Here is a 25,971-nt window from a genome sequence, read left to right on the forward strand (position 1 = left end):
GCTCACGTGGTAAATTAAAAATAAAACGGAAACGAATAAGGGAAAGGCAGAATCAATCAATAAATGAATAAATAAAGCACCCTGGGCTGTGGTTCCCGGGATCCGTTTCCTGATTCCAAGTGGGACGGGATGGGACGCTCTCACCGCCTCGGGGTGGAGGCGCCATTGGAAACGCTTGAGGAGCCAAGGAAGGCGAGCGCTCTACTTTTCCCGAAGGCGGAACCTGCGTCGCACCCTTATTTAATTGGGCTCATTCGGGCTGAAGAGCCTCCGAACCTCACCCGAGCCCACCCTCTCGGGGGCTGGAAATGGGATTCTCCGGGGCGGAGGCCACTGAGGCACAGACGGGTCGAAGAGGCTCGTCTTCTAGGGGCAGGAGGGTTGGTGCGGGCTATTCTTGGGTCAAAGGGGAACCTCACTGAGTCGGGAAGTGACTTCTGGCTGAGTACGCTTGAAAAAAGGTCACCTCCTGGGCTCCTTTGGGTCTCTGTGTGGCACTCCACCTCCACCACAGGAGACCGCGGCTTCCCTCTCAAAAGCGGAAGAATCTAGAAAAACGCGGGAAGGCACGAGGTACACTGTGCGCAGGCGCGAGACCAACGCTCGCCCCGCCCCCGCCTCCAGGGCTAGGAATTGTCGCGAGGGTTTTGGAGCTCGTGCTTTCCACGCTTCAGTCACGCTGCGGTAGGCGACCTCGTGTAGCCGCCAGGCGTGCCGTTGTGTCCTGTGGACTCCCGCGCTCTAGCCCTCTGCTTTAACTGAGCTCCACCCCGGCCCCGCCCCCCCTGCGTCCAGTTTCCCCCTCCATTGGTCAAGTTTCGGACTACATTACTAGTCCGAATGTGGTGGATGAAGCCACCCCTTCCATCAAGCTTCTGGAGTGCAAAACGCTGGATTCCACCCAGGCCCCGCCTTCCGAGCCGAATCGCCACGCCCCCAAGAAGGACCACGCCCCCACCTCGCTAACAGCCTTCGCGTGGTCGCGTCCCGCCTCCTGCCGAGCTTCCCCAGTACATTGGCTTAATTTCTCTCTTGACCCCGCCCCCGAGGCCAGCTTCTTATTATCATTGGCGGGGCCCCGCCTAGGGCCCCGCCCCTGTCCGGCTCCGGGCTCCCATTGTCTCGGCAGATGCTGCTTGGTCCAGCTATCGTGCCCAGTTTTCAGTTTTCTGGGGTCGTGCTCTTTCTCTGGCTGGTGGAGCGGTCCTGCGGCCAAAAGCCAGATTCTGGAGTTGGGGCGGCTCTTTCCTTCTTAGACGTCCCAGGGAGGCTACAACTATGTCCGTGCTGCGACCTCTCCTGCTTCTGCTGCTGCCTCTGTGTCCCGGTCCCGGACCGGGACCCGGGAGCGAGGCAAAAGTCGCCCGGAGTTGTGCAGAGACCCGGCAGGTGCTGGGGGCCCGGGGATATAGCTTAAATCTAATCCCTCCCTCCATGATCTCAGGTGAGTAGAAAACAGGATGACTAGAGAATAGCGGGGTGAGGGGCGGTGGCAGACCCTTCCCATCTCACAATAACTCTTTTCCTTTTCAAAGTGAACGTTATGATAATCTTTTCATCCCATAAAAATCTCTCTCTTCCTCCTATAACTTCTTTTCTACGATCACAATAAACCTCCTGCTCACATAATAGCTCTTACTCCACCCCCACCACGGGAATCTCTCTCTGGTAATTAAGCACCCCTCCCCAAGTGTCTTTCTTCGCAGTGAGGTTCCCTTCACTATTTCTAGAGACCTTTCTGTGATAAGACTTTCTTGTTTACCAAGTAACAACACCCTTGCACATCCCATTCTTGCACAACCCACCCTTGCACATCCTATGGAAGCTACCCTGCAAGTTCCTTGAGGTCCGGGTGTGCCTATTGGGGAGGGTCACCTAAGGACACTGGTCACTAATTGGATCCTGGGTCAGCAAAGAGATCCCATGACTAATGGGAATGGATTTGGGATGGGTGAGGAGACAATAAAGAGGGGTCAGGTGGGGACGAGGAGGCAAACAATAGAGACCAGACAGGTGAGAGAGAAAGAATAGCCCCAGAGATAGGTGGGAGATGGACGGAGTTTCATAATATCCCTTGCCACTATTTCTCCCCGTTTCCTCTGCCCAGGTGAGCACCTCCAGATCTGTCCCCAGGAGTACACCTGCTGTTCCAGTGAGACAGAACAGAAGCTCATCAGTGATACTGAGGCCACCTTCCAAAGCCTAGTGGAAGACAGTGGCTCTTTCCTTGTTCACACACTGGCTGCCCGGCACAGAAAGTTTAATGGTGAGGATGTGGGGTCCCCAAATGCACTTCACACCTCTCCTCTATGCTTGTGACCCCAGCAAGCTTCCTGTCCCCTTTCTCTACTTTAACCTAAGATATTCCACCCCAGCCCAGCCCTGCTTATCCCCAGTCCCCATCCCGAACTCTTGCCAGGACCTGCTTTCCCTCATTCCCAGTCTGCCCAGGTCTCTGAGAATTGCTCAGTTTCTAATTCACTTTTCTCTTCTCTCCCCATCCCCATCCTGTCCTACCTCTGCCCTTTCACTGTTCTTCCCTTCTCTGTCCTCACCACCCTCTGCCCCTGCTCCCTGCCTTTGCTAGAGTTTTTTCGGGAGATGCTCTCTGTATCCCACCAATCCTTGGCCCAGTTCTTCTCGCACTCCTATGGCCGCCTGTATTCCCAGCACGCCCTCATCTTCAACAGCCTGTTCTCTCGCCTGTGGGACTACTATGAGAAGTCTGGTGAGGGGTTAGAGGACACCTTGGTGGATTTCTGGGCACAGCTTCTGGAGAGAGCATTCCCCCTGATGCACCCGCAGTACAGCTTCCCCCCTGACTTCCTGCTCTGCCTCACACACCTCGCCTCGACTACTGATAACTCTCTGCAGCCCTTTGGGGACTCACCCCGCCGCCTCCGCCTACAGGTGAGGGGTCTGGAGGCCTGAGCTTCAGCCACCGCTAACCTAGTGACCTCTGAACTGTGTGCCACTCAGATCCAAACAAATGACCCTCTCAAAAAGGAGGTCACCCCTGATCTCATGATTCCCCCATTTTGTGTCTCAGCCAACTCTGACCTGGTGGTCCCTATCTCAAGCTTCAGTCACCTGAGGTGCTTAATCCAGTGCTCATTAGTCTCCTTTAATTGGATCCCCACCCCCATTCTTTTTTTTTTAATATTTATTTTTTAGGTGTAGATGGACACAACACAATGCCTTTATTTTTATGTGGTGCTGAGGATTGAACCCGGATCCTGCCTGTGCTAGGCGAGCGCTCTACTGCTGAGCCACAATCCCAGTCCCCCCACTCCCATTCTTTACCCTGGTTTTATTACAAACACTAACCTGCTCTCAGCCCCAGCCACCTTTCTGCCAAGTTTCCCAAAATCCTAACATCTTGATTTCCTCTGGTTCAACTGAACATGTACAAGGCATGCAATAATCAAGAAGCCTTTTGACATATCTTGTTTTATTCAATTGTCTTAATTCTTTGATATAAATAATAGTATCCCTGTTTTACAAATGAGAAAACCAAGGTTCAGGTGTCACATCCAGTAGTAGTACGGTGGAGCTGTGTCTCACACCCTGGTCTTCTAGCTTCAAATTCAGTGTTCTTATACACAGCCTGTGGAACACTTGATCCAGTTCCCTTGATCCCTCTAGACTTTAATTCCTTTGGATCTCTTGAACCTGCCTCTCTGTACCACCCAACACACTACCCACCCCAAGATAACCCCACTGCTCATTCCTTGGCCCCAGTCTCAACTGACCTATGACAACTTTGTGGAGTTTTCTCACCTTCTTTCCCTTCCCTCAGATAACTCGGGCCCTGGTGGCTGCTCGGGCCTTTGTCCAGGGCCTGGAGACTGGAAAAAACGTGGTTGATGAATCACTTAAGGTTAGAAGGGGCTTGAGTGTGGGCAGGGACCAGGGAGGGGGAGGCAGAAGTGGGAGAGACCCCTTGAGGAAGACAGGCATCAACTGGTAGTAGAGGCCTGAGGCCTTCCCCTATCAGCCTCTAGGCTCTGGCATCCTTGGGTAAATCAGGAAGGAGGGAGTCAAAGATTGGAGTACTGGGTCTCCCAGGACTCCTCCATGACTGACTCCCCTTTCCCTGCTGAAGCCCTCTCTCTACCACCTATCCTCTCCTAACCTCCCAACCTTACCTCCTGCCTCTTCCCTCTCGAATCATCATGGACTCACTCTAGTCCTTGGGTCTTTCCTCAGACCTACCCCCACAATAGTAATACATCTCCCGTGGAGGAGGATCTGTGAATTGGCCCCTAGGAATCTCCCTCCCCAGCTTGGCAATCCTTTGGTCTCACCTTCTACAACATGGGGTCAACAGCCCTGTGCCTCATATGCAGCAACTTATTGTTCTGTAACTTAGGGAGATGGGACCAAGTATTGACTTCTTTGTGCTCAGTGTCAGACTTGACTGAGAGCAGCCAAGGTGTTTGTGGATGACAGAGCCTGGTTCTCCGCCCCAAGGTGCAGGTGTCTGAAGACTGCAGGAAAGCTCTGATGCGTCTAATCGGCTGCCCCCTTTGCCGGGGAGTCCCCTCACTTATGCCCTGCCGGGGCTTCTGCCTCAACGTGGCCAGTGGCTGTCTGAGCAACAGAGGACTAGAGCCAGACTGGGGCAACTATTTGGGTGAGGGGATTCAAAAAAGCCTGGGAAAGAGGAGGACCTGGAGGAGGGCTGGAGACGGTGTAAGGGTGGGTGGGAGGAACTGGGGAGGGGGTCTAAAGCCCTACTGAGGAAGGGAAAGGACGGGGCCTTCTCATGTGAATGCCCCAACTCTTTTCTGCTTCCCTCTGAAGCCCCCGTAAGGATTGTGGGAACATCCTAGTTCACTGTACACCCCCTTGCACCCCTTTTCTCTTTCTCCCCTCCTTCAAGATGGTCTCCTGTTCCTGGCTGATAAGCTCCAGGGGCCTTTTTCCTTTGAGCTGGCTGCCGAGTCCATTGGGGTGAAGATCTCAGAGGGTTTGATGTATCTGCAGGAAAACAGTATGAGGGTGTCAGCCAAGGTATGAGGAGGAAAGAGTGGAAATGAGGCCTTGGCTGGGGAGAGTGGTAACAGATTATGGGCATCTGGGGAGGCTTTGGGTCCGAACGGGGACAGTGTGGGTTCACAGGGGGATGACTGTGTAGAGCTCTCTTGTGCGCAGGTGTTTCAGGAATGCGGGACCCCCCACCTGATTTCAGCCCGCAACCGCCGAGCGCCCGCACCCCTGGAAGAGGCAGGTCGACCATGGCCGTGGAGGGTGGCACCAGAGGAGGAGCGGCCCACGACGGCAGCGGGCACCAATCTGCACCGGCTGGTGAGTGACCGCGGCGGGGCGGAGCGGAGGGGGCGGCCTCCCTGGGGCGCTGCCGCTCCGCATGTGGCCTCTTGCTTGCGCAGGTGTGGGAGCTCCGAGAGCGTCTGAACCGGCTGCGGGGCTTCTGGGTCGGGCTGCCGCTGACAGTGTGTGGGGACTCGCGCATGGCGGCAGATATCTCGCAGGAGACGGCGCCCTGCTGGACCGGGACTGGGCGAGGCCGGTGAGAGCTGGGTGGCGGCGGTGGCAGCGGTGGCGGGCGGAGGGCTGCAGTGGGCTCGTGGGAGTTTTCGCGGCTTCTGTACTCGCAGGTACCAGTTGCCGGTGGTGGTGGGTCCCCGGAACGATCAGACCCACAACCCGGAGTTGGGGTTGGATACCTCGGGCCCCGACGTCCCGACGCGGCGTCGCCGGCTGCTGCTCCGCTCTGCCACCGCCAGGATGCGGGCAGCGGCGCTTGGACAAGACCTGGACATGCAAGACGCTGGTGAGGCCCGCCACCTCTGTCCGCGAGCTCCGCCCACTGCCCGCGGTCCCACCTCGCATCTCTTAGTTCTCATTCATTTCTTTATTGGGCACTTACATCAAAGATAGAGAGGGGTAAAAGACCAATAAGTGGGTCATCATCCTTGAGTTTATGGTGTAGTGGGAGACGCAGAAATGCAGAATAATGGGGGATGTTTTTAATTAAGGGCAAAGAGTTGCTGGAGAAGGGTGAGGAAAGGAAGGGGAGTGGAGGTGACAGTGGGTGGGCACCACAAGTTGGAATTTTCCAGAAGGGGAAGCAAGACACATTCATTTTTTTCCCCTCTCCTTTCTGTCTTGCTCCTCCCCACCTCTCTTTCCATCTGCTCCCTGCTTTTGTGTACTTCTGTTTCTCTCTTTCCTGCTTATCCTCTATGTATCCCTTTTTTCTGTCCCTGTTGCATTATCTCTTCCCATCTTCCATCATCTTCTCTCATCCCCATGTCTGCTGATCTTGCTTTTTCTTCTGCTGCCTTCCTGTCACTGTGTTTTACCCTTGTCTCTGTCTCTGTATTAATCTTGATTTCTCTTCCTCCTCGTTTGATCTCTCTCCAACTCTCTTTCCCACCCCATCTGTCTCTGTCCCTCATCCTCCCTGCAGAAGAGGATGCCAGTGGCTCTGGAGGGGGATTCCACTATGCAGATGACTGGAAGGCTGGAACTGCACCTGTGGCTCCTGCTGCCTGGCCTCCAAGGCCACATCACCCTCCTCGAAGGGACAGCAGCAGTGGGGGCAGAGGAAGAGGTGGTCCCCGCTACAACCAGGACAGGAGCAGGAGTGGGGGGATGTCTGTTGGTCTTCACAACTCACCGGTCCTCATTCTTTTCCCCTCAGCCCTGGCCATGCTTGGACCTCGATAACAGGGGAGGGGTGCCCTAGCATCAGAAGGGTTCATGGCCCTTTCCCCTCAGCTGGGCCTGGGGAGGAGTCGAAGGGGGCTACTGAGAGAGTAGAAAAGGGACTTTGCAGGTGAATGGCTGGGGCCCCGAATCCAGGAGATTCCCATTGGTGGGCTGGGGGTGGGTGGGTGTTCACAGTATTTATTTTTTCATTTGGTAATGGGGGTATTTATTTAGGAAAGAAGTGTGATTGCTGTCCTCTAAGGCTAGGGCTGGTGATCAGCACCCCTTCCACAAGAGCGATAAGGGTGAAAAGGGGGGAGTTTTAGAGTTGCCATTGGGGGATGGAGTTGGAAGAAGTTGAAAGTGGGGAGGGGTGGAACTAAGAGGGTGGGGGGCACCTGGTCTTAGAAATGGACAATGCTGGGTGCTGATGGGATGTAGGGCTGGGGGTTGGTGTGTGTGAGTAGGCTGTGAGGCTCTATGGGCCTGAGTTCTGTTGAGTTTTTTAAATGTCATTTTTTAAAAAAGTAAAATACAAAACAGGGGGGGTGCTCATTGCTTGATCTCTACCATCCACTTCCTTCACAAGGTCCCATTTCATGTTTCAGTGTTTGACTGTTTATCTACAAATAAATGACAATTTACTGGACCCTTTGTGTGCCTTTCTCTGTGTTTAGCATTCCTCCTGAGCCCTGGCTCCAAACAAAGGCCTCAGGGCATCTTGACTGGCTCAGTTTCTGCCTGTTTCTTACCTCTCTTGGAATCTGTCTCCTGGGAGCAGGTCTGGGGAATGACCCCCTATCTCCAGGTTTCTAAGTCTGAGCATCTTCATCGGTAAAACTGGGAGAAATATGGAGCCCAAACAACTTCGAGGAAACACCTTGGCGCCCTGTGCAATTCTCTTTGAAGGCGAGGCATGATTAATATTTCCACACCACTGGCCCCTGCTCTCAGGGTGGGGGCCCTCGTTCTCTGGGTGTCAACCTCTACCTCGTCACCTCCCTGACAATGTTTGCTTTCAACTCTCCTCCCTTTCTTTCTTTCATCCTTCTTTTCTTTCTTTCACCTGAATGAATCTTTTGTTCTGTAGAAAGCTGAGAGATAAAGATATAATTGATATAAGTGAAAGGAGGGTGAAAGTTTCTTCCACGGGCAGTCTGGGTGCCCTAACCAGAGGGAAATGTGCAGGGAGGGAAAAGGCCAAAGACAGCATTAGCGATCAAAGCTGGAGCAGCTGCTTGGACTGGCGGGACAAAGGGAGGGGAGGGGAGGAGCCTGGGCACTGAGAAAGTTTGCAAGGAAAGTTGAGCTGAGTGAGGAGCCGGGCGGTGGCTGGGGCAGGCGGGAGGGCCGGACCCGGTTTCCCCGCAGCTCCCCTTCAGGCCTTGGTGAGTGGACGAGTGAAACCGAGGCTGGGGCCAGTGGAGGGACCCCTTGAATTTATGGGAGGACCCTAGGGTTCACAGAGACAACCTCAGAGGACACCAACAAAGGACTGGTGACAGACCGAGCAGTCTCCAAAAGCTGGAGGGAACAGAGGGCTGGGATCAAGGGTAATGGGAAGAGATAAAGATGGATGGAAGTGAAAAGCTGTGACAGGGGAGTCAAAGCCGGATCTTGAGGGCGATGCCAGAGGGGGCAGGTCTCTGGGTAGCAAGTGTGGGTTCTCTCTGGCTGGGGGTCACCCCTGTCCCCTCTGGAAGGGGGCTGTCCAGGCTTGTTAGAGGGGCCGAGATTACCGGTTGTAATCTGAAGCGGGTGGAGCCAGACTCCCAGTTAATTAGGAAACTGGGCCTGGGAAGGCAGGCAGCAGCTCCATATGGCTTTCTCCATCTCGGTTTCCAAGGTCAATGTCTGTCTCTGTCTCCGTGTCTTTCTGCCTCTCTCTGGCTCCGTCCTCTCAGTACCTGCTCCTGGTGCACCATCGTGGTTAGAGAGTGGAATGGGAATGTGTGCCCAGGGGTCTTCTGGGTTTCATGCATAACGCCACATCTCCCCCAGCCCCACACATACACTGGTGTCTGTCTTGTGCTGGGACAGTGGGGAGACAAGCGGCTTGCATTTAGGAAACAGCAGCCCATACTAGTTACAAAGTCACTCCTGGAAGTACATCCTCCCCTCCTCCTGATTGCCTCCTCCATTCCTTTCCTAGCCACAGAAGGGAGCTCTTGATCCCCGTTTTTAACAACAGAGGGGCTCAGAAGGAAGTCAGGGACCCAGCAGTGACCTGACCTGTCATAATGAGCAGATTGGTCTGATCTCTCTCACTGGCTGCTTCATTCATAATAAGGGCTCTGCCTTTCTTTCCTTCCGTTTGAAATCCCCGAGGCTCTGGGAAAACTGAGTATGGGATTTGGGGGGACTGGAGACAAGCAACAGGCTGGCAGCAGAAGGAATAGTTGAGGGACCACCTACAAGGATCTGGTGTACAGAGCACTCTTACTCTCCCCTTTCCTAAACTAGGTCTCAGTAGCAGCAGCAGCAGGAGAGAAGTTTCTAGCCATCTTCTTAGACTCCCCTCCTTCCCCCTCATTTCCCTTCTAGACGCTGACAGAGGCAAAAATCTGCTAACTCAGGGGGCAGACTCAACCAGGGCTGGGAGCAGGCCTGGGGAATGACCCCCCGATCTCCAAACGGCATCTTCCGCGGCTGCACGGCTATCTCAAGCTGTCTCTGCTTGTGCTCCTGGCCCTGGCTTTGTCCCTGTCTAGAGTCCCCTTTCCCTGTGCCACATGGGTCCTTCGTCTCCTGCCAGGACCATGCGACTTTGGGGGCCTCGGAGCCTGGGGGTGGCTCTGGGAGTCTTCATGACCATCGGATTTGGCCTCCAGCTCTTGGGGGGGGCCTTCCAGAGGAGGTGAGTCCTCATCTTGTCCCATCTCCCAGTAGATGCCTTCCCACTTGTTCTTCCTCCTCTAACCTGGGGCTGTGACTCCTGGGGACTTAGGGGAGCCTCTATGCCCTCTGTTTTTTCTTCACAAGAAGACAGTGGCTCCATTTGCTGGTGAAGGACAGGATACTTCCCTACCCATCTCTTCCCAGGTTACCCAGGCTGCAGCTCAGACAGTCCTGGGCCACCTCCCTGGGATCAGCTGTTCCATCCTGCCTACCCCGGCAGCGACTTGTGTTCCTGAAGACACATAAATCCGGGAGCAGCTCTGTGCTGAGCCTGCTTCATCGCTACGGGGACCGGCATGGGTTGCGCTTCGCCCTCCCCACCCGCTACCAGTTCGGCTACCCAAGGCTTTTCCGGGCCTCTCAGGTCAAAGGCTACCATCCTCAGGGTGGGGGCACCCAGCCCCCCTTCCATATCCTCTGTCATCACATGAGATTCAACCTGAAAGAGGTGAGGGGTTCAGGGGAGTGAGGGGGTGGGGCCAAAAAGAGATGTATTTAGGGTTGTGGCCAAGACCTCCAGGGGAGGGTCTGGGGATCTCCAGGCATCACCTTACCCACAAGTGGACATGGAGGCCACAAAGGTGGGATTTCCTGTTCTTCTCTGCAGGTGTCCTTTCCCCTGGATTTTATGGGTGCCAGAGTGTTCCCCTCTCCCATCTGGGGGTTTACTTCAGTCTCCTCCCTTGACTAACTTATTCCCCTGGTGTCAGTGTCCTGCCAACTTGGATGCACTCCCTCCAGGTGTCCCTTGCCCTTCACAGTGTTCACTATTATTACCAGGGACCTTGCTCTGCCATTAGGACCTTCTGACTCATCTTTCTTTCACTCCCCTCACACCAGCTGCCACACTTTGAGATTTTTATGTCAGCTCTATGTCAAGCTCTTGGCTGAGCATGGCATAATAGTTGGACAGAAGTTCAATGCTGAACCTTGGGACTTTAGTCCTTATAGGGGAGACAAATGGAAACACACAAGGACCCAAGAACTCTTGTAGAAAGACAATCAACATGCAAATGAAAGCATATAGGGAAGGAACTATCCTTCATAGAATACTTTTTAAAAAAATATTTTAGTTTTAGGTGGACACGATATCTTTATTTTATTTTTATGTGGTGCTGAGAATCGAACCCAGTGCCTCACGCATGCTAGGCAAGTGCGCTAACACTTGAGCCACATTCCCAGCCCCCCTTCATAGAATACTTACTGAGTTCAAACTAGAATTTGAACTCAGGTCTTTTTACTCTGAGGTAGAGGCTCCTTCTGAGGACCTGGATGTGTTTTTGTATTTGGAATTGTAGGGAGTCTATTTATCAAATGGAGTGGGGTTTGTTAGAGAAGCAGGATTAAAGGATGGAGTGGACATGGCTTTGAGACAATAGCGAGTGCACCCACCACTCTTGGAGCAGAGGATCAACAAACATGTGGCTGTTGATGTGCGTGTGAGCATGCACACAGCTGTGCCAGAGAGGTATGTGTAGAGTGTGTGGATGGCAGAACTTCAGTGGGGGTTACAAAGTCCCTTTGTTGAAGCTGGAGGAGTGTGAGGGTGATCTGGTAGGCAGCAAGGGGCTCCTGTTGGGTGTGAGGCAATGGCAGTGAATTTTGAGGTAAGTTTCTTTAGTGGTTAGGATGGTTCCTTGTCACCACCATTCATCCAATACCTGCCATGTTACAGACATGTCCACATTCTCCCAGGTAGCTATTTAACCCAGATTTATAGGTAGAGAAATAAAGGCTGTTGAGAAGCTTATTCATCTGCCCCAAAGTCATACAATTAGTAAATGGCAGAACTGGGATTTTATTCCAGGTCCATCTGATGCCAGAGTGTTCTCTTCACTGTTCCCTTCTGCCTTCAAAGAGACAGTTCAAAGAGACAAAGGCTCTGCCCTTCAGGCATGCCTCTGGAGCAGGTCAGAGAACATCAAGACACAGAGAGGTCAGATTCAACGATGAAAGTCCTTTTCAGAGACAGAAATCCTCAGAGAGTCCAGGAGCTAGATTCTGATGTGGATCAGCCTGAAGAGCTATGTAAGGGTATGATCCAGCCTGATTTCCACTGTCCTTGTCCAGACGTGGAATCATGTGTCCCAGCCCTTGGGGCAACACCTTACCAAGGGGCCAGGGCTCCCCAGGGTCCAAGTCCAGGGCTGTGTTTTGCTCTCCAAGGTGTCCAGGAGACTCTAAAGTGTTGCTACCCTGGGCTGCCCTACAGCATCATCTCTATCACCCCTTTTCATTTTCTACTCTCAGACACATCCCACCTCCCTCCTGGGGCGGCCTAAGACCAATCCCTTTCTTGGAACTGAGACCTAGAGTCCCAGAGGAGGCACTCAATAGATTTTTGTTGAAGAAGTGAGCACAAAGTTTGTTTCCTAGAGACTTTACCGCCAGGGCAGTCAGAAAGCCCCAAGGAAATTAATACTCTATGAACTTTGCATACTCCAGTTCTTTTTCTTTCATATATATACATACATATATATATATATATATATATATATATATATATATATATATATATATATATATATATTTTTTTTTTTTTTTTTTGGTGGTACTGAGTGTTGAACCCTGGGGTACTTTACTACTGAGCTACTTCCCCAGGTCTTTAATTTTTTTTTTATTTATTTAGGATTTCACTAAGTTGCTGAGGTTGACCTGAACTTGTGATCCTCCTGCCTCAGCCTCCCAAGTGGCTGGGATTACAGGCGTGTGATGCTCGCCTGGCTCCAGGTTTCTTCATTCCTTTTATATCCTTTATCCTCTATAATCACCTGGGAACCTATAATTATCCCCATTCTGTAGATGAGCAAACTGAGACTTAGAGATGTGAAGTAAAGGTCATCCAGCTACTGAGGGAAGCTGGTGGTCCCCAGCAGAGCTGTGGGGAGGTTGTGGGATCAATAGGGCTTTGGCTGGTGCCTACTTTCCCCCAGGCTCAGTTTTTTTTCCTATGTGTGTCTTCTCTCCTCTGCAGGTACTTCAGGTAATGCCTTCTGATAGTTTCTTCTTTTCCATTGTTCGTGACCCAGCGGCTCTGGCCCGCTCTGCCTTCTCCTACTATAAATCCACCTCATCAGCCTTCCGCAAGGCACCATCTTTGGCTGCCTTCCTGGCCAACCCTCGAGCCTTCTACCGGCCTGGAGGTCGTGGGGACTACTATGCTCGAAATTTGCTATGGTTTGACTTTGGCCTGCCCTTCCCTCCAGAGAAGAGGATCAAGAGAGGGAATCCCAAAGACCCTGACTCCCACCAGGGACATGTTTTGCCTTCTGGCACTGGCCCTCGAGCCCAAATCCTAGATCCCAATGCTCTCTTGCAGCCTGTTTCCACTGTTGCTGATGGTCACAGCCAGGCAGTCAGCCCTACCTCTTTCAATTTGGGGTCCTCATCCTTCATTCAGTGGGGCCTGGCCTGGCTGGACTCTGTTTTTGACCTGGTCATGGTGGCTGAGTACTTTGACGAATCACTGGTTCTGCTGGCAGATGCCTTGTGCTGGGGTCTGGATGATGTGGTGGGTTTCATGCACAATGCTCAGGCTGGAGGTGAGCAGGGCCTCAGGGCTGCTGGCACTGGTGGACTAACTGCTGAGGATCAGCAGCTGACGGCTCGGGCCAGAGCCTGGAACAACCTGGACTGGGCTCTCTATGTTCACTTCAACCGCAGCCTCTGGGCACGGATAGAACAATATGGCCAGAGACGACTGAAGCATGCTGTGGCTGAGCTTCGGGCTCGTAGAGAGGCCATGGCTAAACACTGCCTGCAGGGAGGTAAGGCTTTAGACCCCAAATATATCACCAACAGTCAGTTCCGCCCCTTCCAGTATGGGTCAGCTAAAGTTTTGGGCTATGCACTTCGGAGTAGTTTGAGCCCTAAAGACCGGGAGGATTGTGAACGCCTGGCTACCCCTGAGCTACAGTACAAGGACAAGCTGGATGCTAAGCAGTTTCCCTCTCCAGTCTCAATATCCTTGAAGACTTCAAGGCTACTTTCCTCTAGGCATCAAGCTACAGATTAGGACACATGTGATGAGAGTGGGGCTGCCACAAGCAATCTCTGCATCCCTGGGAAAGGATGGAACTTTACCTTGACGTAGACCCCAAGTTTTCTGACCTATGCCTGGGAAACCCAGCAGTGCCTCCCTCCCCTCTCCACTTCCCCAAGGCAGGTCCACGTAGCACTCTCCAAAGTCCCCGGGAGGAGTAAAAGATGGAGAGAGCCACAGAAAATTTAGGGCATGGTGAGTTGAAATGATAGGTCCATTTCTCTAGAAAACGTTATTGGGTTATGTTCACTTCGTTATGAAATGTTTGTTCAATGAATAAATGATATGAAACTTCCACTTGATATATGGAGGACGGAAACAGGAGGTATGGAGAATAGTTCAGTGAGAAGCGGGATCGGAAGGGATTTTTTAGTATTTTTTTCCCCACAAGAAGCCGGTCTGCCGTCTCCCACCCGTCTCGCAGCAACCTAACGCACCCCGGCCCCGCCCCCTTCTCCAAGGTCGCGACGCACACAGATCTTGGGGCCTCGGAGGCCACACCCCTCCCTTTCCGCTTCCGGTTTTTCACCAGTCATTCAGCCCCCACCACGATTCCGGCGCCGCGGAGTCTGGGTTCCGGGGTTCGTTGCCCGGGTTTCCGAGCCGGGCTGGCGTCTGGGGCCGGCCGGCTGCGCGCATCACCACTCAGGCGTCGGACCCGCCGGACCCAGCCCCGCGGGCCCCCTCGCTTCCCGCGGGGGCTGGTCTGGGTCCCGGCCCCTCGGCCTCCGGCCGGCCCCGGTTCGCGCCGTCTTCGCCGCCCCATGGAGTCCCAGTGCGACTACTCGATGTACTTCCCGGCCGTGCCGCTGCCACCGCGCGCGGAGCTGGCGGGGGACCCGGGCCGGTACCGGGCGCTGCCCCGGCGTAACCATCTGTACCTCGGGGAGACTGTCCGCTTCCTGCTGGTCCTACGCTGCCGGGGTGGCGCCGGGTCTGGTGCCGGGGGCGGCCCGGGCTTGAGCTCCCGAGGGGCCTGGGCAGAACTGGCAACTGCCCTGGCCGCCCTGGCTTCTGTCAGCGCCGGGGGCGTGCTACCAGGGGGCAGTGGCACCAGCGACCAGGACCCAGAACCTCCAGGGGGAGGGGACCCTGGGGGTGGAGGCGTGTTCCGAGGCTGCAGCCCTCTTCTCACCCACGGCCCGGGCCCTGCTACCTCAGGGGCAGCGACCACGGTGAGGAACTTGGGGTGACACGGCACAGGGCTGAGAGCAGTTTGCTGGGTGCCAAATGCAGTTTGGGAGATGGACGCTGGGTACCTAAGGCAGGAGGCAGATGATAGAGGGGAAGGCATGAAGGACCGTTACTGCGGAAATTAAAGGAAGCGTTTTAGGCCGCCTCTGACTCCTGACCTCTTCACCCCTTTCACAATCCCAGCTGCCTGTGGAGGAACCCATCGTGTCCACAGATGAGGTCATCTTCCCACTCACTGTTTCACTGGATAGACTGCCCCCAGGGACACCTAAGGCCAAGGTAGGTTGAGCCAGGGTGGAGCTGATGTCTTAATTCAGACATCCTTTCAAGGCCCTGCCACGTCTCTCCTCTTGACCATGGTCCAATGTCTCCTGTACCCAGATTGTAGTGACCGTGTGGAAACGGGAGGTTGAGGCACCAGAGGTCAGAGATCAAGGCTACTTGCGCTTGCTGCAGACCCGATCTCCTGGGGAGACATTCCGGGGCGAGCAGAGTGCTTTCAAGGCCCAAGGTGGGAGGAGACTGCAGGAGGGGAAAAACCAGAGTATGGTATTTGGGGGTACAGAGTGGAGGGGTGATATTGGAAAGTGCCTGATGGGGGAGAAGAGGAAGGTGATTACTGTGAGTTGGGGGGAAAGTCTGGGCCCAGCCCCTCATTTCTTGCCTCTTCCTCTTCTGCAGTGAGCACCCTGCTGACGCTGCTGCCCCCTCCAGTTCTGAAATGTCGACAGTTCACTGTGGCTGGAAAACACTTGACCGTGCTCAAGGGTGAGCAGATCTGCTGGCTCAAGTCTTGGGCATCAGCAAGAGAATTGATTAGATGATAGTTACTTGGGGCAGGCTGATGGGAATGCACAGGCTGATGGGTCAGCTGCCTGGCTGGACTTAGCCCCATGGGAGGGGAGGGAAAAGGAAGAATTCAAGGAGGTAGATCAGTGAGAACAGCTCAGATCTGGTGCCAGTCCCACCACAGTAGGTGACTTATAGTGGGTGGCTCTTGCTGTGTACCTAGTGGTCTTGAGGTATCCTGCTATGCTGAGGCCGACTGGTTACTTCCAACAGTGCTGAACAGTTCCTCCCAGGAGGAAATCTCCATCTGGGATATCCGAATCCTCCCCAACTTCAATGCCAGTTATCTACCTGTCATGCCTGATGGCTCTGTGCTGCTGGTGGACAATGTTTGGTGAGGTCCTGGGGAGGGCAGGGGTGGAGCAGGAGCTGAGCTCTGACATGGGGAGTTGTTCATGTCTTGTCCTCTCTTCTCAACTAGTCACCAGTCTGGGGAAGTCTCCATGGGCTCCTTCTGCCGACTCCCTGGTACCTCTGGCTGCTTCCCCTGTCCTCTTAGTGCCCTGGAGGAACACAACTTCCTGTTTCAGTTGAGAGGGGGTGAGCAGCCCCCTCCAGGAGCCAAGGAGGTAAGAATAAAGGGCTGGTGTGTTCGAGGAAAAAGGATAAGAAAAGGCAGTGGAAGGCAAAGGCAAGGGGCTTGACTAGACTGGAGGGGAATTCTGATGCAAGTGATATTGATGTTTGTGTCTCACCTGCAGGGCCTAGAAGTTCCCTTGATTGCTGTGGTTCAGTGGTCCACCCCAAAGCTGCCCTTCACCCAGAGCATCTATACCCACTACCGGTCAGTGTGTGGGGCCCCTACCAGGCACCATTCCGCTCACCTCTGCTGCCTGACCCACATCTAGCTTCCCTCTCTCACTGCTCCTAGCCTGCCCAATGTCCGCCTGGACCGTCCGTGCTTTGTGATGACTGCTTCTTGTGAGTCCCCTGTTCGGACTTATGAGCGCTTCACTGTCACCTACACACTGCTCAACAATCTTCAAGACTTCCTTGCTGTGAGGCTTGTGTGGACCCCGGAGCATGCACAGGCTGGTGGGTCAGCTGCCTGGCTGGACTTAGTTCCATAGGAGGGGAGGGAAAAGGAAGAATTCAAAGAGGTAGACCAGTGAGAACAGCTTAGATCTGGTGCCTGCCCCACCTAGGTGACTTGTAGTGGGTGGCTTTTGCTGTGTACCTGGTGGTCTCCTTAGGATCACAAATAGAGTTTAGAGAGGCATTGGGACAGTGACTTGAAGGGCATGGACAATAAGGCTACATTCTGTGGTATGAGCTCTACCTCTCATTGACTAGCTGTGTGACCTTGGGTATGTTATATTACTCTTTGGACATTGGTCTTCACTCCTAATATTTTATGTTTATTTTATTTTTTGGTACTAGGGATTGAACCTAGCTGCGCTCTGCCACTGGGCTATATCTCCTGTCCTTTTTTTTTAATTGTTTTTAGTTGTACATAACACAATACCTTTATAATTAATTTATTTATGTGGTGCTGAGGATCGAATCCAATACCTCACACATGCAACGCAAGCGCTCTACTGCTGAGCCACAACCCCAGCCCCTCCTGTCCTTTTCTTGTTTGTTTTGAGATAGATTCTTGCTAAATTGTTGAGACTGGCCTTGAACTTGCAATCTTCTTGCCTTAGCCTCCCAAGTCACTGGGATTATAGTGTACCGCCACACCCAGTCCTAATATTTTGGGTTGTTATGAAGATCAATGAGTTAATTGGAACAAAACCCAGCACACACTGTGTAGCTGTTGTTACCCTTAACCCTTGGCAAAAGACAACATTTCCTCAGTTTGTTCCACAGAATGCTTTGCAAATCAAATGTGACCATGCTGATGGCGGCCTCTGGGAACTGAGGAACTGTCCAGTGTTCACTGATGCCTGTTTCTGCCCCCAGGAAAGCAGCTGTGTGAGGAGGAACGCCGGGCCATGCAAGCAGCCCTGGACTCCATCGTCTGCCACACCCCCCTCAACAACCTTGGCTTTTCCCGGAAAGGCAGTGCGCTCACCTTCAGTGTGGCCTTCCAAGCTCTGAGGACGGGGCTCTTTGAGGTGGGCTAGTGCTGCAGGATGTTGAGGTGGAACAGTCACAGCCCCTAGCTTCTATGGAGGATAATGGGTGGCACTAGAAGGCTGGGCAGAGGGAGAGTGGAACGAGCTCTGACCTGGATCTGTTGAGTGGGAAGGTCTGGGCCCAGAAGCCAGCTGGAATGCTGAGGTGTCTCTCCCCACCTAGCTGAGCCAGCACATGAAACTGAAGCTGCAGTTCACTGCCAGTGTGTCCCACCCTCCTCCTGAGGCCCGGCCCCTCTCTCGCAAGAGCAGCCCCAGCAGCCCTGCTGTCCGGGACTTGGTGGAGAGGCACCAGGCGAGCCTGGGCCGCTCTCAGTCCTTCTCCCACCAACAGCCTTCCCGAAGCCACCTCATGAGGTAGGAAGTGGGGCAGATGTGGCATTGGCCTGGGCAGAGGCTGGAACTAGGGAGCAGGGAGCAGTGTGGAGGCTGAGCAGAGCTCACAGTCTCTGCCTTCTTCCAGGTCAGGAAGTGTGATGGAGCGCAGGGCCATCACACCCCCTGTGGCTTCCCCTGTTGGCCGCCCTCTCTACCTGCCCCCGGACAAGGCTGTGCTCTCTCTGGACAAGATTGCCAAGCGCGAGTGCAAAGTCCTGGTGGTTGAGCCCGTCAAGTAGCACCATGCGGCTCTGCCCCCCCCATATACTACAGAAACCCAAAGCCCCTGGAGGGCTCCTCGCTCTCAGACTGTGCCTCCCCTGGGACACCTCCCACCGTGGGTGAAGAAGCCCAGCAGGGCCGCCTGTCTGTGTCTGCTGATGGATGAGGGCAGAAGTTGTGAAGTGGATGGTGTGGCTGCAGTGCTCCGCCAACAGTGTTTCCCCAAGTTCCTGTGGGGGGGGCTGGCCCTACCCCAGCCCTTCATCCTTGTTCTAAGTTTACAGAGTATTTTCCTCATTCCTATTGTGTCCTTTCTGCCTCCAGCATTCCCTCCCACCCACCCGCAGGGCTGAGTTTAGAAGGTGGTGTTGGTACAGGGATTCTGACGATGACCCTCCTGTCTCAGGGGTTGGGGAGATACTAGGTGGCCTCCTCTGCCCCTCATGTTTACGTTGGCAGCCTGAAGCACTTTAAGTTGTATCTTTTTTTTTTGTCTGTTCCTGTAACTTATTCTTGAACTACAGCTTCCAACTGAAATAAGACTATTAAATGCCCATTCAGGAGGGAGAAGAATGACTGTTGTATGATTGTTGTTTGTATGTTGGTGGAAAGAGCAGACCAGTGGGGCTCGGGATGATTCCCTTCAGCATGCACACAAATATCTCCCTTCCTGTCCTTGTTTTTTCAATCCCCAGTTTTAGAATGCCCAGTAGTGGCCCTGTCCCACTTACCCTGGGCTGAGGTACACAATTGTCCAGGAGTTGGAAGACACAAGGTATAAACCACCCAAATGCAGTCCCTCCCCCATACACACATCCTGAGTCTAGGAACATCAGACTCATGTTTATTAGAAGGGAAAAGAAAGAAACCCTTGCCCAAATTCTCCTTAACACAGCATAAAGTACGCAAACCTCTGTTCTTCAGGTGGGGGGTGGAAAGGGGGGTAAGCAGAAGACCCTAGTTCCAGCAGCGAGCCAAGCAAGAAGTGGAGGACACGTGTCTCATCACAGAAGCCAAAGGATCCAGTCCATTTCTCCAACCCTGGCTCTCTGGCAAACTCAGACATCAATGGGCTCCCGGCCTCGGTTCTGCCTCTTCACCACAAACACCCTCTGTCCTGACACAGTCACCAGCAGTGTGTGTTCTCCAAAGACCACTGGAGGGGAAACACCTTCCCCCACCCAGGAGAGGGAAGGGAACACAGAGTTAGTGGGTATAACAACCTCTACAGGGTCACAAGCTGGCTGGGATTGAAAGGCAAAGCAATTCTGTAGTTCGAGGTGGAGAGATTGGAAGAGGCTGCTCTGAGATCTTCCTTCTCTTGCTTACTCAGTCCTGACACTAGGGAATCCCAGAGAGAGAAGTGGCTGAACCACAGACCCAGGAATTGGTGCCATGTGGTAGAAGGAGAAAGGTTTCTTTCCGTAAAACATCTGGAAATATCTTCCACTCCTACCACCAGGGGGCTGGGGCTGGGGCTCACCTGACAGGCGCTTGAAGGGGACACTCATGCCATGATGCAGGCGGAACCCACAGGCTGTACTGACGAGCTCAGAGATGGCGCTGGCTGCCTGCTCATCATTCTCAAGATCCCCAGATGACTGCAAGTAAATGGGGAGGGGAGGGTGTAGAAAATGAGGTTACAGAATTGGGAAGGAATCCTAGGCATAGGCCCTCTGCCTCTCCGTGCTTTCCAATACCCGGGGGTCACCCAGTTTTGGAAAACCTGACCTAAAACCTCTTTAATAATAGTCTCCCTTCTTATGCCATTCTGTTTCTCATCCTTACAATACCAGCTTCCTCCACTGAGCAGCAAGCAACTCATCCAACTCTACTGGATTCTCCTCCCCCCTGCCCCCCCTTCTATGGGGTATTGAATACTTAATCACAGAGCCACACCCCCAGTTCTTTTTTATATTTTGTTTTCAGACAGGGTCTCACTAAGTTTCTGAGGCTAGTTTTGAACTTGCAATCCTCTTGCCTCAACCTCCCAAGCCACTGGAATTACAGGCATGCGCCACCGTGTCTGGCCTATCTTCTAACCCCTTGAAACTGAATGCCCTTCCTTGTCCCTATCTAGTGGTAAAATCATTCTCCAAGATTGGTGCCTATCCACAGTGACTTGTTAAAGGCTTCATCTTTTGTCAGTCTTCCCACTTGCTGCCTTGTCTGTAAAATCTGAATTGTAAACATCTTCTTTGTTCTTAAATTACTCCCTCTATTTACTTCTTGGGTGATAATGACAGTAGTCCTGGACTTCTTTCTGTTGACTGTCTCAACTTCCTCTCTTACCTCTGATATGGACTTGTATGTAGGTTTAGTTTAGTTCTCTCTGAACCCAGATGTTTTTTACCTCAGTTTCTTCATCGGTACATTAGGGACAATAATATCTATCTAGTGGACTTGGAAGGGTTACAAGGTATAATACTGGGAGATCCTTAGAACAATCCGTAGCAATATTTACTAACTGCTATTATTCTACCTTGAACTCAATTATCTACAATGGAACCAAGAAAATTTTCCCTTATCCACCTCCCTCCCCAGTCAACTTCCTTTCTTGATTTTGTTAGGTACCATGTCATTCTTCTAGGCTTCTCAGTGCAAAGTCTTAGTGATTGGAGAAGTATCTCCTACAAAAGAAGTACCCACAAAAGTACCTAATATCAAGTCATTACCAGGATATATTGATTTCTCTAAAAATTTCTTCTTGCACTATACGGCCTTCAGCCTAGTCTCATACCTAGATTCCCTTCCAGCCCATCTCCATACAACCAACAATCTTGCTCAACCATATCACTGGGTCCTGTTTCTGTAGTATAAATTTTTCAAAACTTCTGTTACACTAAAGATTAAATCCAAGGCCTCTTCAATCAGATCCTTTCCCCACAAACCTTTGCAATATCAACCCACAATCAATTCAGATAGGCAGGGTCACAATCCTGTAAATATGTCCAGTTCCCAGCCCTGACTATTTTCCTTTTTTCCCCATCCATTTACAATCATTCATCCTTTAAGTTGAGCTGAACTTCTGCATCCAAGAAAGTCTTCCCATAACACAAGTTATAACGCCAAGGGCTGAATCTTTCATTTTTGGATCCTTCAGCAGTCCAAAACACTTGCACTGTTTTCAACCTTGAACTTTAAGCCTTGTCTCTCCAGAAAGAGCAAATATTTCTACAGAGCTACACTATATAATATTACAGAACAAAATACAAAGATGTCTTCAAGAAATACCGAATAAAGATGTACTGGAGAAAACATCTGGGCATTGTTGATTCTTATCAACCAACCTGAAATGAGTTGTATGACTTTGTAACATTGGTAGACCTCTTTTACCTTGGAACAGTTAGAAGACTAAGATTCCATAGATTAATTACCAAAAGCTTACGGTATGCCAGGGGGGATACCAGGTAAAAGGACGAAAATGAAGGCAAATTAGGTGAAACTAGGCACAATTAAAAAGGGTTACCCAGCCACGTCACCTCCCTTTCCCAGAACGCACCGCCAGCACTGCACCTTCACTCAGCACCAGGTAGCCGAGCTGGTCTGGGATTCGCTCCAGTCCCTGGGTCAGTGCAGAAGTCTAGTGGGTAAAGATGCGAGCAGTGAGGAGCAAGCGGCAAGATGGACCTCTTCACCTGCAAACCCGAGTCTTTCTCTTGACGATGGCCCCTTCCGGACCCTCTTCCCCTTATGTGTCCTCCTATGCTGATCTTCCTGAGTTTCCATCTGCCCTCTCTGCCCCGGAATCTCCTGGGCCTTCCATTCCCCCTCTTGACTACCCCGGACGGCCTTCACTGCCCCACACGCCCCTCCGCGCTGCCCCTCTTTCCAGTCGCAGGTGTCCCGCCCCTAACCCGCAGACTGCTCCCAGCCCCTGCACACCCTCCCACAGGTTCCTCTTCAGCCCGCTCCGTCGCCGCTCCTCCCATCTCCATTCCCTCTCCATCCCGGGACCGACTGGAGGTAAGGGTGGAATGCCGGCCCAGGAGGGGGCAACCAAAGACTGTGGGCGCAGAACCCGCAGCGCGTACTCCCGCGCATGCGTCCTCACTCACCATCGCAGCCCTAGGTGCTGGAGGAGCTCCCCACTAGATAGGTAGCTTCCGGCGCCAGGCCCAGGTCACGTGTTCCCAGCCGGCGGTCTCCTCCCTCAGCCCTACGCCACCGGGTTTTAGCCACGCCTCTACCCTGTGGATTGGAGCGTTGCTAAGACATTAAATTTAATCAGCCAGTACAGAGCGTTGGATCCCGGAGACTCGCTGAATTGGTCGATTATTCCCGCCCCTCGACGTCGGAGGGCGTGGGTGTCGTAGGAGGGGGCGGGCCCCGGTGGGCGGGGCTGTGGGTGTGCGCCTGCTCCAGCAGTCCTGCCCAGGGCTTCAAATGAGTTAGATTGCCTACTAGTGACCAGGTCGGTTCCTGGGTTTGACTTCTTCACCTTAAAAGAGGGAGCCTGAAGTGAAATAATGTGAAATGCGTGTAGGAAGCTATTTAAAGTCTATTCATATGCCTAACCCAGGCTGCTCTGTGTTTAAAATAGCAATTTGTTCCCAAAGTGATTTTTGTTCCTAGATTTAATGAGGAACGTATGATGGTGAATTGACTATTCCCTGCTAGGAAAGAGTACTTTGTGTCACTTTTAGTGTTCTTACAAACATCACAAAATCTAGGAAATTTTTGTTTTAATTTAGATAATTTCTATACCTGTTGTGATACTAATGTGGCTAATGCAGTATTGATGAGGTAAAAATAAAGAATGATTCTAGAATAATCTAATGATTATTAGAATAATCTAATGATTTAATAATAATAATAATAACAACAACTACTACTACTCCTTCTTGGTGAGGATGTGGAAAATTAGACCCTTATGCATTGCTGGTGGGACTGTAAAATAGTGCAGTTTTGGAAACAATTCTTCAATAAGTTCAACATTAGAGTTAACATATAACCTGGTAATTCCACTCCTAGGCATGTACCCAAAAGAACTGAAAACATTCCACAGCAAGAACTTGTATATGAATGTTCATTACAGTGTTATTTATAATAGCGAAAAAAGTGAAGCAATCCAAATATCTATCCACTGATAAGTGGATCAATATAATTGGTATATCCATACAATGGATTATTATTCAGCATAGAGTACCAACACATGCTATAACCTGGATGAATCATGAAAACAATGCTGAATGAAAAGAGGCCAGATACACAAGGCCACATGTTGTGTGGTTCCTTTATGTGAAATGTCCAGAATAGGCACATGCATAAAAATAAAAAGCAAATTAGGGGTTGCCAGGGGATTGGGGGTGGGGGGATGAGGAAATGGAGAGTGACTGCTAATAGGTGTATTTTGTGGGATGATGAGAATGTTCAAGAATTACAGTGGTGATGGTTTCACAACCATGCAAATGTACTAAAAACTGGGGCTGGGGTTGTGGCTCAGCAGTAGAATGCTCACCTCGAATGTGCGAGGCCCTGGGTTCGATCCTCAGCACCACATAAAAATAGATAAATAAAATAAAGATGTGTGTTCAACTACACCTAAAAAAATAAACTTTAAAAAAATGTGCTAAAAACCACCAAATTGTACAATTTGGAATGAAGAATTTTAATTTTAATTAAAAAACCCATAAAGTTCGGTTGCTTGAGGATCCAATTAGAAAAGGTGGGTTCCTCCTTACAAATGAGATATAGTTAGGGATGTAGCTCAGTAGTAGAGGGTGTGCTTAGCATATGTGGGTTCAATTCCCAGCATCTGAAAAAAAGATATATTTATAATATAAAGTTTAAATTTCAGGAGGACATATAAAGACAGTTTAGTGGAGATGCTTAATTTGCAAAGCCGTGCCTGGCGTTACATATTGATGCCACTTAGTAGGACCATTTTGTTTGCACCTACTAATCAAAGCATTTTCATCCATATGTTCCCCTAATGCTGTTATTAACAACCCAGTAATATTATCCCCACTAACCACCCTATAGTAGTAACCTCATTAACCTGTAATACTAACAACAATAATAATAGTAACTATTAACCCTATAATAATAACAATCCCATTTTGCAGATTAGAAAGTGCAGAGAATTCAAGCACACAGCTGACAAGTGACAGAGCCATATTCTTGTCTCAGTTTTCTGACACTGAAGCTGATGTTTTCCCCATTGTTTTATAAGCTAACTGTGCTTAATTTTTAGAAGCTACATTTGATTTTACCTCAGAACTTCCTGCTCTCGTTTTTACTGATACAGAGGACCCTTCACAGGACCATGCTCATCAGTCATAGTTAAAACTGTTTCCTTTCCCAAACTACTGGACAAAGCAAAGTGCTGTTCATTCAATTCAGCAAGTATTTATTGAGCATCTTCTAGGTACAGACAGTCTTCTTGGAATTGGGGGTATAGCAATTAAATTAAAACAGTCTTTAAAAATGTTTTGGGAGGAAGAGGTTAGCACACAACAATCAGCAAAATAAATGTGTTAAGTGGTGAAAAATTCTGTGAAGAAGAATAGAGCAGAATTCCATGTATATCAAGTTCAACAACATGCAAAACAAAAAAGTGTATTGCATACATAATGTATTTATGGTTAAAATGATAAAGGGAATGATAAACATAAAATTTGGAATAATGATTACTTCTGGAATAGAAGATGGATGGGTCAGGGAGAGATTCAAAGGATTTCAAAGAATTGGTAGTACTCTATGAGGTTCTGAGTCTTGGTACTGGGGGTTGAGTCCAGATGTGTTTATCCACTGAGCCACATCTCTGGCTCCTTTTAATATTTTATTCAGGGTCTTGCTGAGTTGCTAAGTGCCTCATTTAAGTTTCTGAGGACTGGCTTTGAACTCACCATCATCCTGCCTTAGCCTCCGAGCCACTGGGGTTATAGGTGTGTGCCACCATGCCCAGCTTTGTGTGTGTTTTAAATGTTTTTAATACATGAAGGATTAAATATTTTTTAAAATCTTAGAAGAATAAAGCAGGTCTTGCGATAAAGCAATTTAGCACTAAATGTGTACATATGTTTACCTAAAGACAATTATTAGAATGTTCGTAGAAACTTTATTCCTAATATTGCAAAATTGGAGACCACCCAAATGCCCACCAACGGTTGAATGAAAAAATTGTACCATATTTACACCATGGGACGTCATAGCCCATGAGAATGAATGGACCAAAATGACACAAATGACATGAGTGAATCCCACAAACCTATTGAATGAAAGAAGTCCATCACAAAGGAGGTCATTCTGCCTGATTCCCTTTACATAAAGTACAAAAATAGGCAAAATTAATCTGTGCTGTTAGAAATCAGGATGGGCATTCACAGGGGAACATTGAGGCTGAACAAGAGGGGCACTTTGGGGGGTCTTGTAATGCTCTGTTTCTTTATCTGGAAGTTGGTGTCGTGTGTGTGTTCAGATTGTGAAAATTGAATGAGTCACACACTTATGTATGATAACTTTCTGATTACATATTATATTTGAATAAGTTTTTTTAAAAATCAAGTAAGAGAATATAGACAAGGTGGGTGTGCTATTTTCTATCAGGTGAGCAGAAGTGACCTTTCTGATGAGGTGACAACTGAGCAGAGAGACATTAGGAGACAAGTTGTGCAGATTTCTATC

At 50.9% G+C, this 25,971-nt stretch overlaps 5 protein-coding genes across 6 annotated transcripts in view; 3 read left to right on the forward strand and 2 right to left on the reverse strand.

Moving 5' to 3' along the window:
• The window catches only part of Stag3 (STAG3 cohesin complex component), a 28,376-nt gene extending 27,920 nt beyond the window's left edge, over positions 1 to 456 (reverse strand). The window contains exon 1 of the mRNA XM_027952947.2: positions 420 to 456. The gene's annotated coding sequence lies outside the window, so the exon portion shown is untranslated. The remainder of the gene's footprint in view (positions 1 to 419) is intronic.
• An 821-nt stretch (positions 457 to 1,277) lies between these two features.
• Positions 1,278 to 6,788, forward strand: Gpc2 (glypican 2). The gene is made up of 10 exons (XM_027952987.2): positions 1,278 to 1,444; positions 2,108 to 2,266; positions 2,588 to 2,910; positions 3,800 to 3,880; positions 4,474 to 4,636; positions 4,886 to 5,016; positions 5,158 to 5,310; positions 5,394 to 5,533; positions 5,622 to 5,797; positions 6,437 to 6,788. Exons 1-10 carry the CDS (start codon positions 1,279 to 1,281, stop codon positions 6,694 to 6,696), a joined length of 1,752 nt encoding a protein of 583 aa, XP_027808788.1. The 5' UTR covers position 1,278; the 3' UTR covers positions 6,697 to 6,788.
• A 1,187-nt stretch (positions 6,789 to 7,975) lies between these two features.
• On the forward strand, positions 7,976 to 13,933 carry Gal3st4 (galactose-3-O-sulfotransferase 4). The gene is made up of 4 exons (XM_027952936.2): positions 7,976 to 8,066; positions 9,223 to 9,535; positions 9,721 to 10,024; positions 12,551 to 13,933. Exons 2-4 carry the CDS (start codon positions 9,411 to 9,413, stop codon positions 13,589 to 13,591), a joined length of 1,470 nt encoding a protein of 489 aa, XP_027808737.1. The 5' UTR covers positions 7,976 to 8,066; positions 9,223 to 9,410; the 3' UTR covers positions 13,592 to 13,933.
• Positions 13,934 to 14,157: 224 nt separating this feature from the next.
• Positions 14,158 to 18,915, forward strand: Trappc14 (trafficking protein particle complex subunit 14). The gene is made up of 11 exons (XM_027952979.2): positions 14,158 to 14,793; positions 14,996 to 15,091; positions 15,194 to 15,323; positions 15,494 to 15,580; positions 15,875 to 15,995; positions 16,083 to 16,230; positions 16,363 to 16,445; positions 16,533 to 16,696; positions 17,567 to 17,721; positions 17,906 to 18,099; positions 18,206 to 18,915. Exons 1-11 carry the CDS (start codon positions 14,383 to 14,385, stop codon positions 18,357 to 18,359), a joined length of 1,743 nt encoding a protein of 580 aa, XP_027808780.1. The 5' UTR covers positions 14,158 to 14,382; the 3' UTR covers positions 18,360 to 18,915.
• Positions 18,916 to 19,164: 249 nt separating this feature from the next.
• On the reverse strand, positions 19,165 to 22,578 carry Lamtor4 (late endosomal/lysosomal adaptor, MAPK and MTOR activator 4). 2 transcript variants are annotated; one of them, XM_027952985.2, is made up of 4 exons: positions 22,401 to 22,578; positions 21,845 to 21,925; positions 19,826 to 19,943; positions 19,165 to 19,513 (listed from the first exon to the last, which is right to left on the reverse strand). In XM_027952985.2, exons 1-4 carry the CDS (start codon positions 22,401 to 22,403, stop codon positions 19,401 to 19,403), a joined length of 315 nt encoding a protein of 104 aa, XP_027808786.1. In that variant the 5' UTR covers positions 22,404 to 22,578; the 3' UTR covers positions 19,165 to 19,400. The 2 variants fall into 2 exon arrangements, with proteins under 2 accessions (XP_027808786.1, XP_027808787.1); XM_027952986.2 differs by having other exon boundaries at positions 19,165 to 19,498; positions 22,401 to 22,558.
• Positions 22,579 to 25,971: the final 3,393 nt, after the last annotated feature.

This window comes from Marmota flaviventris, chromosome 19 (assembly GCF_047511675.1).
Source record: "Marmota flaviventris isolate mMarFla1 chromosome 19, mMarFla1.hap1, whole genome shotgun sequence".
Lineage (NCBI taxonomy): Eukaryota > Metazoa > Chordata > Mammalia > Rodentia > Sciuridae > Marmota > Marmota flaviventris.

Coding starts and splice junctions, on each gene's coding strand:
- Gpc2 (XM_027952987.2), top strand. CDS start 1,279: ATGTCCGTGCTGCGACCTCTCCTGCTTCTGCTGCTGCCTCTGTGTCCC. Junction 3,881..4,473: donor TGGTTGATGAATCACTTAAG/GTTAGAAGGGGC, acceptor CTCCGCCCCAAG/GTGCAGGTGTCTGAAGACTG. Junction 5,798..6,436: donor CCTGGACATGCAAGACGCTG/GTGAGGCCCGCC, acceptor TCCTCCCTGCAG/AAGAGGATGCCAGTGGCTCT.
- Gal3st4 (XM_027952936.2), top strand. CDS start 9,411: ATGGGTCCTTCGTCTCCTGCCAGGACCATGCGACTTTGGGGGCCTCGG. Junction 9,536..9,720: donor GGGGGGGCCTTCCAGAGGAG/GTGAGTCCTCAT, acceptor ATCTCTTCCCAG/GTTACCCAGGCTGCAGCTCA. Junction 10,025..12,550: donor TGAGATTCAACCTGAAAGAG/GTGAGGGGTTCA, acceptor TCTCCTCTGCAG/GTACTTCAGGTAATGCCTTC.
- Trappc14 (XM_027952979.2), top strand. CDS start 14,383: ATGGAGTCCCAGTGCGACTACTCGATGTACTTCCCGGCCGTGCCGCTG. Junction 15,581..15,874: donor ACACTTGACCGTGCTCAAGG/GTGAGCAGATCT, acceptor TACTTCCAACAG/TGCTGAACAGTTCCTCCCAG. Junction 18,100..18,205: donor TCCCGAAGCCACCTCATGAG/GTAGGAAGTGGG, acceptor GCCTTCTTCCAG/GTCAGGAAGTGTGATGGAGC.
- Lamtor4 (XM_027952985.2), bottom strand. Junction 19,944..21,844: donor GTGAAGGTGCAGTGCTGGCG/GTGCGTTCTGGG, acceptor ATTTACTTGCAG/TCATCTGGGGATCTTGAGAA. Junction 19,514..19,825: donor CCCCTTCAAGCGCCTGTCAG/GTGAGCCCCAGC, acceptor GGGTGGGGGAAG/GTGTTTCCCCTCCAGTGGTC.